The sequence below is a fragment of the Acanthisitta chloris genome, unplaced genomic scaffold (genome assembly GCF_000695815.1).
Source record: "Acanthisitta chloris isolate BGI_N310 unplaced genomic scaffold, ASM69581v1 scaffold13243, whole genome shotgun sequence".
Taxonomy (NCBI): Eukaryota; Metazoa; Chordata; class Aves; order Passeriformes; family Acanthisittidae; genus Acanthisitta; species Acanthisitta chloris.
The window spans coordinates 8345-18947 of record NW_008665491.1 but is presented as its reverse complement, the minus strand read 5'-3'; the positions used below and the strand labels follow the sequence as shown (position 1 = coordinate 18947).

The 10603-nt window shown below is 39.8% G+C and overlaps 1 protein-coding gene across 1 annotated transcript in view; it reads left to right on the top strand.

Moving 5' to 3' along the window:
• Positions 1-2803, top strand: part of DENND4C (DENN/MADD domain containing 4C) — a 46600-nt gene extending 43797 nt beyond the window's left edge. The window contains exons 30-32 of the mRNA XM_009071783.1: positions 572-725; positions 1937-2001; positions 2667-2803. Coding sequence (XP_009070031.1) covers positions 572-725; positions 1937-2001; positions 2667-2803 — 356 coding nt within the window. The remainder of the gene's footprint in view (positions 1-571; positions 726-1936; positions 2002-2666) is intronic.
• Positions 2804-10603: the final 7800 nt, after the last annotated feature.

The window sequence follows — 10603 nt, the reverse complement described above, 5'->3', positions numbered from 1 at the left end:
TCCCAGAAAATAATAGTTCAGTGTTATTCTGAACGTGGTATTTTAGCCAACAAATCATGGCAAGAAATGTCTTGATAATTTTATTTCCTATTTGTTGCAACTGTGCATTATCTGTCTCAGTATGTATCCCAAAGTTACTAGTTAATTGTAAGTGGCTTTGAAGAAGGGCTTTGATAAGAAAAGTTGCTTTGGTAAGAAATGTGACACTGTTTGATCTCTTTTCCTTTGTATAAGAATACCCTTTTTGGAGTGGACTTAATTTTTAAAGCTTAAGTACAGCAATAAATCTGAGCTAGCAAATCATCATGGGCAGCATCTGATGCTGGATCCCCTTCAGCCTCTTGTATTTCTGTCATGTGGGAGCTCTTGCACGTGGTTACTGGATGTATCCTCTCTCTTTCATTTAAGGTAACCTTGGAGTAAGGACTGTAAGTCCATTTTAACAAATTTGTGCAGATTGAGTAGAGGTTTTCTATATGGATCTCACTTTTTGAAATTCCTTCTACTTACTAAAGTAAAAAACCAAGTAAATCTGTACTGTTTTACTAGTCTGTACATTTGTACTTCCCAGATTCTTCTGAGAAGAGACCCTCCACACTGGCAGAAGATCAGCAGGCAACAAACACTTTGTTAGAGAACATCAAACTAAGTATTCAACACAACGATGTTGTTAAACCAATCAATCTCCTGCTACAGAATGTTAAGCCAGATGTCAAACGACAGAGGTAAAGGGATAATCTCTTCTTACCTTCTCCCCATTCAAAGCCAAATGAGATCAGACTGTATACATTTCATATTGATAACTTCATGAGGACCTCTGGGTCGGTTTGATGTGTGCCCAACAAAAACTGTGTGTATTTGTTTGTGCTCATGTTTGCAAACAGGTGCATTCTGTATCCAGGTGCATAATTCATCCAGATCAAGTCAAAATAGACATTTTACAAATATGTAAGAAAAATACAGGTATTAATGATGCAGATTTTGGTGTGTGCAGCATCCTGCTGTGATGTGTGGAATATTCTCCCTAGTTACATACATGAAAATTCTAGCAGCCTGGAGAAAAAGAACTGGCTGTGAAAAGCAGATGCAGCATGATCCACAAAGAGAGATGTGTAAATAATCCTTTATGGTACGTTATGCCACCTGCACTTGCAACTCAAGGAGGGCTTCGTGCAAAAGCACAGCATCTGAAGTAAATTACAGCAGATACAAGATGTGTTTGAAGTCTGCCATGCTAAGTCATCTTTGCTTCTGTGTCTTGTAGTTACTGAAAAGAGAGTGTACTAGAGAAGCATCTTTATGACTTACACATGAGGGAAAAAATAAAACCTGTTTATTTAGTGTTATCCAGTTCTGAGATAGATCATGACATTCTGAAACAGAAAACAAACTCTATGGGTGGCCTGAAATAAACCCACACATAGTACTTCATAGAGTCATAGAATTTTAGGGGTTGGAATGGAGCTTAGAGATCATCTAGTCTCTAGGGAAGGAAACCTCGTACCAAGGCAGGTTGCTCAAGGCTCCATCCAACCTGGCTTTGAACACTGCCAGGGTTGGGGCAGCCACAGCCTCCCTGGGCAACCTGGGACAGTGTCTTAACCTTCAGGCAGGAATGAGTTAATAAATAAGTGGTGTTTAATTCCATATTTCTTGTTTGTTTGGAGTTTTTATGGCACATTTGACAGAGGAATATTTCATAGAAAATGTAACTGCTAGGATTTGGCAATAATACAGCTTTCTGCATTAACTAAAAGTGTTCAGGCATTAGGAAACTTTAAGTTAGTAGCTATGTAGATTGGTCACTTGCTTCACCAGCAAGGTTAACAGAACAACTGCAGAAACTACATAATGAAAGAACAGTGTCTTCAGTATGGACTTGTAAACTTAGGATTGTTGGTGCTTTTATTAACTTGCTCTTCAAAATATTTCGTAGGAGTTTTTACAGGGAAATTCTGTTCCTGTCTCTGGTGTCTCTTGGAAAAGAAAACATTGACATTGGTAAGTGAAGAATACTGTGAAATGCATGGTGCCTGTGTATGGAGTAGATAAATGTTCTACATGAAAACTAGCATATAAAATTGACTTTTTATCCAAGAGCTTTGAAGTAGCTTTTCAATTTCTGTGTTTTAGTGGAAAGTATTGTGCTCTCAGTCTTCAAGTAGATGTTGCTTTGATGTAAATGTAATTCAGATGGGGCCATTAATTTTGACTGTTTGAAGCCAGTAGTCAGTTATTTTAAACTAAGAATATTAGCTTGAAGCTTTGATTCCTCATGTTTGAAAGTTTGTCCATCTTTCTGAGACCCATATATTAGACTGATATGCTCTGGCCACTTGAATTCCTACCCCTGCTGATTTCCTCTACCACGTCTTCAATTTGGTACTATGCAAGCAAAGTGACTCCCATGGGAGTCACAGGAAAATAACCTTGAGAATAGGCAGACTGGACTGTGACAGTCCACTGTAATGTGCTGTGATGCCCAACACATCTTATGAAGATGCTTTTCAGGTCCTCTGAGAAGTGCATTTTATAAAAGAAAAATCAGCAGCTAGTTAGTGAAGATAACTTCATTAGCACATAAAAATCACCAGGAGCAGTAGGAGCAGTAGTGTGCGCTGTGCAGTGCCTCTGAAATAACTTCAACTATGCTTCTTTCCTTTCAGAGGTCTTTGATAGTGAATACAGACTTGCACATGAAAAACTACCAAAGGAAGTTCTTGACAAGATGCAGAAAATAGATGCTCCACCAAGCAGCCGAGTTGAGTGTTGTCGGAAGTGTTTTGGAGCACCTTTTATATAAAAATGGGGAAGACACACACTAAACTTCAGAGAGACAACATGAGGCACATTGTGAAGTCCATTAAAATATGTTTGTAAACATTATTAATAGGGTGAGGTAGTTTCATTGGTTGATCTGCTTTTCCCCCCTGTACATTATTCTTCTTTCCTTTCCTCAAAATTTTACACTGCAATATCAAGTCATTCAAAAAGGAGATGATGAAGCAGCTATAGTTGGGGACTTCCTTAAGGGCCACAAGTATTTGTGTATTTTAATGAAATACCTTCCCTGCCACAGAATACTTAGATTCTTCATTGCTTCTTTAAAATTACCTTTACCTAATGAGGGATCTTTTTATTCATGTGCAGTATGCATGTATGATGTACTGCATATGTATTGCAGTATGCAGTAAATACATGAGACCTTGGATTGGAAACTGCAAGGCAGATGCTTTTGTCAGATCACAGTATCTGTAATTGCTGCCGTTCTCCTGACCCTTGCCCCAGTCATTAGTCTACACTATCTTTGGCTGACCTTTTCTTCTAATAATTGTGAAAAAACCAGAAACATACACTCAGCTTTCCTGTATTCTCTATCTGACAAACTATGAGATCCTATAAACATACTGGCTGCTTTCTCCAAGAGGAGGTTAGGCTTGTACACTCAGCAGCTCAGAAATGAATTGCTCTCTTAAAGTTAGGTAAGAAGCTCAAATAGCATTAGGATACATACAAGGATTGTCAACAGACACAGCCTGAAAGGATTATCCTTTATCCTGTATGCATATGTGCATAAAAAGTGTCTGTTCCTGGAATTCTTTATCACCCTCTCCCTTGGTTTCACACTAGCCTGTGGGTTAATTGTTTTGCACTGATAGTCCAAATTCAATATTTCAATTTGAAATGTATTTATAAGTGTGGTCTTCAAGGTGTATATTAGCAGAAATGAAGTACTTCGGTGTATGATCTGAAAAAATGAATCCATCTTTTGGATTGCTTCTAGTAAATGAGACACTTCCTCACCTCACATATTTAACTGACTACAGTAGTCATAGTCTTGGCAAGGAGAGCCTGGATACTGGTCAACAGTTTAAATGTTTCTGTTACTTGAAGAATATGATAAGATTTATTCCAGGTCTTTGCTGAAATTTAATTGAGTGGCTTTTCCCATGGAATAATTCCCAGAGGAAAAAAAAAAGAGAAGATTTGTAGCATGTTAAAGGAGCATAGTTAAAACTCTTCCTTGCATCTGGGTATGAATGTACTTACTTCGTACGGCTTTCTGAAAAATTTTCTTTCTTGCAAATGATGAGGGATGGAGATCTGTCTGGAATAGCTTTTACATGAAACAATAAAACCAACTTTTGTTTTTTCATGAGGCTAAAACTAAGGATTTGCACTGTTCGTGACAAAATACATTCACATTGTAGACTGACTCCTGGTGTTTTGTCTGAAAGTGCTGATCCTAAGTTAATATGGGGATATTACCTGGACAGATTCTCTCCTGATGAAACTATTGTGTTTTCTCAACAGTTAAAAGCAAGAAAGCACATACTGACTTTTTTTATTTTTAATTCCTTATTCTTTGGTTTTTATGCATATTTGCTTGCTGATGTCTGACCTACAACACAGTGAAAGAATAGGCCTTGATTCTTCATCTTTTCCTCTCTTCTCCTATTACATAACTGACTTGCATGGTTCCATCCTTTGAAAGTAAAAGTCTGTCTAAAGTATTCGTCCAGGCAACTTAATGCTACAGATTTCTTCACCTACACAAGACTATTTTTTGAGCCTTAAGTGGACAAACCATATGATTATGTGATGCAACTTGCAAGGAATCAAATTTTAGTTATCGGTTAAATTCTCCCAGCTCATTAAATTGCCAGGAAAATCTGTGTAGTGAGTGATGGTTTAGACAGTTGGTGACATCCAAATGATTTAAAAACATTGTGAATAATACTACTGTAAACCAAATTCCGTAAACACATCACCTTCATTTCAAGCCAACCTTCCCATCTGTTGCTGAAAATGTAGATTAGTCAGGTAGCGGTGTTGAGACAGCAAAGCAGGTTTAGCAACCCCTAGTGCTAAATGTTAAGCTTTTCCCAGGTATATACACTAAACAAACAAAACTCCATAAAACTTAAGCCTGAGGGGAAAGGGAGAGCTGCAGGATTGAGCTTGCTTTGATGTGTTCCTGCATCTTGGCATTTTCGTACACTACAAACGAACTTCTATTCCTGTTGTATGTACTTGGATTTCAGAGTGGTGTTAGTCCTGCATGTAACTACTTGAAATCTTGAATCTGCATATTGGAATTGATTCTTTAATATAGAATGAAAAAAGCAAGAACTTACTCTTTTTGATAGGGAATTTTTAATGCTTAGTGTTTTAATAACTAACTGATCAGCTGTTGTTGAAAGAAATCCATAGCTCAAATGAAAAGGGAGATCTCTAAAAGCTATTTGTTTATTGTTTTCATCTCAGAAGATGCTTTTTCTGTGGGGGGGGAAAAAAGTCAGAGTGCACACAAAAAAATAACAGTATTTAAGAACCAGGTAGTTTTTTTTCCCCTCATTGCTTTTGTACCTTTCAAATGCAGAGTGGCACTTGCTGCTCTTCCTTTGACTTCTGTGTCTCCTCCTGCAAACAGGTGGAAACTGCAGGTTTTCCTGCACAGACTTTCTGAGATGTAAGCTTCCCTAATTTGGATGCTGAAAGTACTACATAAGAAAAGAGCATGGCATAAAATAGCTTAGCATTCCTATAGTTGAAAATCTGGCCAAAAATAAGCAGGGAAAAGCTTCAACAGTTTTTTTTGTGAGTGCATTGCAAACAGGTTTTTGAAAATTGGGCACTAAAGGCACATTTTTCTGCAAGTTACCAACAGCGTGAACTCCTTGGGCTACATGGGAATGACTTAGTTACCTACAAATGCTTCTAATTTGTTTGACACCCCACTCCCAGTAGTCCAGATTTGTCTGAATCCATAATACATGACTGAGCTGGGCAAAGTGGTGTGAAGGAGGAGTGTGGATAAACTTGGTTTTGGTTCTGTTTTCCTCTCAGTGTAAACAGAAAAAGTAGCATCTTGCTCACTTGCTAAACTCTTGCCTTCAAATACTTTCTCTGGTAGCTCAACAGCTAGTGGTCAGGAGGAGGTGACTGTTCAGTGTGTATTATGGAATTCTTGCTTACAAGCTGAAGAAAATGTTTTCAGGTCAGCATTAACTTTGAACCCTGCAATGTGTGCACAAAGTGAGGGTGTAAAGCAACCTGATTATGTATGTGGACACAAACAATGAATTTCAGGTACGCCCAAGAACTTGGGAAGTTTGTGTTGGAATAACAGTTATCACAGAGAAGCTTCCTTGAATTGTTGCCCTACGGATGTGGAACTGCAGTCAGTTATGCTGAGGAGATGCTATCTTGCACCTTTCACCCAGCTATAAAACAGTTACATATATAGCTTGTGTGCTCATATGAAAATAGCTATTTTTGGGGCATAGAATTAAAACAAGAAATGAGGTCTTAAAAGATTATAGTCAGGATTCTCAAGTTTTAAAGTTTTTCTCTATGAATGATATTCTGGCACATCACCAAAACATAACAACTCTGAAAACCCCTTAGGTGTAGGAGACTGATGTGGCTGCAGTATCAGCACAGAATAGGTACCAGCTTTTACATGTTACTCGAAGCATCTGTATGTTACTTATAGCCATATCCTGTCCTCACATTTTATATGACTCGAGTTTAGACAATACAATTATAATGGAAAATATTTTACTTAGTATATGTGTTCCAAACTAAATTAATTCGTTTTGCAAGTAACTTAGTCTTGTTCCTGGTGGAATTTCACATTGGTTAAGCTCAAGCTACATTGCACTTGTGAATGAGTAATTTTATTCCATTTTAACTGTGAATTAATGGCTTTTTGTATTGCTGCCAGCTAGAAGAATATACCTTTCATTGAGTTTACTGCTTTCCTTGAGTAACTGCAACATAGGGGATATTTTAAGAATGTATATTAAATTAGATCACAGGAATTATATTTTTTAACAATTTGTTGTAATTTTAAGTAACTGAAGAATCCACTCAGTAGTTTTCTCTTTTAAAAACTCTTAATTCAACAAGTATTTCAATGCAGATAACTTTATTAAATGATAATCCAGGTCATCTTATTCACAAAACTGTACATTTTCAACAGAGATGGTTTTTTGTTTCTTTCAACCAATAAAAAGCCTTAAAATGCATTCTGTATATCAGCTTTTCATTATGGACCTTTAAAAAAAAACAAACACCCTTGTAACTTCTATGCCTTGAGACTGAATAGTTGAGTTGGGCTCTAGTTCTGTACTCCTGTGCTGTATCTTGTGGTGCATACAATGAGGGGAACAGATGGCATTTTTATTTGTTCTTTCAGTCTGCATCGACCAATGGTGCAAATAAAAGGGATTGTTTGCTGTTTTGTTTTTTTTTAGAAGCACATTAAACTCCTTTTAGGAGCTTAAAATAAACTGTGTTTTAACGAGGATGAAATGATGTAGTGTGAATAAATTATGAATTTATTAAGTGAGCTGGGCAGTTTAATGCAATAAAATTTGCACTGGTTTAGAGACTGTTTTGAACTGTTGAAAAATGGCATCCATTTACTGTGCTTTGATTAACAAGTCTGTGTCTGTAATGTTTTTGTACATTTGACAAAAACTTGAGTTTAAAAGCACACTCTCCATATTCTGAATTCTGTATAGATATTCTAGACTAAGAAACAATTTTTAATATATTTCCCAAAATAAAGTATGTGTGCAATCCTGTGTAAAAAAATTCCAGTTGTTCAGCTTTTTTTGCCACTGGAACTTACATGCCTGACAGAATTTATTTTTTAATGCCAGTTCAGCCTGTAGCTGGGCAGAAGCAAAGACTTTTGACTGCCTTTTTGGGTAAATGTTTTACAGTTCCTCAGTGACTTCTGAATGGTGGGAAAGAACAGGGGCAGCAGGAGGAGAGGGAGATGAGAGATGAGATTCACTTGTGGGGATTTGCTTCGTGAGAGAGGATGGTTCTGTGGCACCTTAAGCAAGCAATGGGGGTCATCAGAGGTAAGAAGAGTTGAAAAACAGGCTGAGGAAAACAGAATCCATGAAGATTTTTTTTGTAGGGAAGTCCCTACAAACCCCTGGCGGCCCGATGACAGAGCTGGTGCTCTGTGGTGACTAGGAAAAGAGTTGTTACCAATGGGTAGGAGCAGGTTGGTGGATGCACATGGGAGAACACTTCACAGGAGTTCTGGTGTCTCAGTGGCTTCGTAATGGGGTTATAGTGATGCCTTCAGGTGATGCATCCTGGCTTGCTGGAGACACTGGTGGACCTCCTGCCCCATAACATACTTGCAGGTTTACATGCAGTTTCCAGGATTTTTTTTCAGTGGGGCAGGGGTGGGGATAGGAGTGAGGCTGGGATCAAATCTAAGCAGTGGAAACTGCCAGTTACTCACAAGTGCTGAGCGTCTTTCAAACTCCCTCATATATGTCAGTCAGTTCGTTAATCAGACAGTAAAATGAAGAATACCAGACCCTAAAGACCTTTCTGTCTGAAGAGACTGATAACCATAGCACAAACTGATAGCTTGTGGAGAAGATTCATAAAAAAGTCTTCTCTTCAGGCCTGTTTTTAGATAGGGAGCTGAGGAACTGTTAGTCTTTTAGACTTCAGTGTTCTTGTTGGCATCGTTCTTACTTTCCTTGGTATCCCCTGACTGCTTTTGTCACTGTTGCCTTCTCAATAATGCTGCTTGCTAAGAATGTCACACCATCTTCAACTTGCTACCTTGATGTGTCCTGTTGATGAAGGTGGCTGAAGGAGGCAAGTGTTAGCAGGAAGAAAACCCTGCATTTGGGGAGTCCCCAAAGAAGCATGAATGCAGGGCTTGGGTTAGAAGCTGTAGAGAGGAGGGATCTGCCACCTCCTGTGCCAGATTCAGGTGGGAAATTTGAGGGAATGTGATAATAGATGGCAGAAGGTGCTGGCTCAAGAAAGTTCTGATCCTTTGCATGTTCAAAGCTGCCATGGGAGTGCTCATTAGTGGTTGTTCTTCCCATGTCTGTAGAGACACAATTCTGTCTACAAAGAGGATTAAAGGCAGAGTCACTAACTTGCCAAGCTGGAGAACTGATGGGGTCCGCAAATCATCACAAAGGTCCTGCTTCTGTGTAGGAATAACCTCATGTAGCAGTGCAGGCTGGGGCAGACTGTCTGGACACCAGCCTGACCATGATACAGCTGAGTGCCCTCACAGCAAAGCAACCCAGCAGTGTCCTGGGGTGAGCTAGGTGGAGCACTGCCAGCACACGATGGTCATCTTTACCATCAGTGCTGGTGAGACATGTCTAGTGCTATAGCCACGTCTGGACTGAGTAGTGCAAGAGGATCAGCATCCTAAGGTGTCTCCAGTGAAGGGTCACAAAGGTGATGAAAGGCTTGGAGCATCTGTCACACAGTGGGGGACTAACAAAGCTGGCACTGTCCAGGTGGGAGAAAGCTTGGGGGCAGAGGGGAAGGAGAATCTAACCCACGTGTCTATAGACCAGATGGGGTGGGGACTAGAGAAGAGAGACAGATTTGTCTCAGTGATGCCCTGTGCCAGAAGAGGCAGTGGGCACACACTTAAACATTGAAGTGGATTTTCCTGCAGTTCAACTGTGAGAGTGGTGAAACACTGCAACAGGTTGCCTGGAAATTTGTGAAATCCTTTAAGGGTTTTATCCTTTAAAACATGCTCAGAGTTGACTGAACATTGTCCCACTTCAGCAGAGTCTTGCACTAGAGTCTTCCAGGGTTGCCTGGAAGAGTCTGAGTGACTGTGGGCGCAGGTGGCAGCCAGAAACTGCTGGGAGGAACAGAGGCTCACTGTGCCTAGTTACCAGAGTAGTTTAAAGGGATGTTCCTTTTGTGTTTGTTTCCTCAGTATGCTTTCCTTTGGCATGTCCCCCTTGTTTTCTGTGTCATTCTGTCTGAATTCAAACCTTACCAGTTCAAATTACATATGTCAGTGTTATGTGTGTTCTGTTTCCTTGGGTTGTGGAGAGAGAAACTGGCAACCTGTCGGGTTCTGACCAGGGTCCCTGTTACTTGCCCTGAAGCTTAAGGTGTCTGAGTTTGCATCCAACCTTCAAGCTTGCTGATAAACTCCATTCTTAAAGAGCAGAAATCTTACCAAAACTGCTGAAATATTCAAGGACAACTTGGTGCTCCCAGGTAGCACTTCTTTGTCACTGCTTTTTGTGTCACAGGTTTTGAACTGCTGTTAAGGGACTTCTGCAGCTGCTGACCTTGCAAAGTGTTACTGCAGGTCCTACTGCAGTAAACCTAGAAGTGCACAGGGCAGAGAGAACACTTCATTAATCTCTTCTGAGTTGGGAATTTGAGTCATCCTAAAGCCATGATGGAAGCAAGTGATTGGAAAAATTCAGTATGAATTTACTAAAGGCAAACCATGCTAGACTAACTTGATCACCTGCTACAAAAAAAATAACTTGTTAACAGGGAGCGAGTAGTGTTGGTTAGCAGGACCTGAGTAAAGCATTCAGTGTCTCCCACAGCCTTCTCTGGGACAGCTCTCAAACACAGACTGGATGGGTGGTCTGTGAGATGGGCACAAAGTCACCTCACAGGTGGTAATCAGTGGGTTTTACTCAGACTGGCAGCCTGTCACAAGTCGGGTCCCCCAGGGGTGAGTGCTGGGCTCCATAAATGATCGAACAATGGGACTGAAAACACCTCACCTGTTTGCTGGTGTCACTAAATGGGGTGTCGAGGGAGAGCC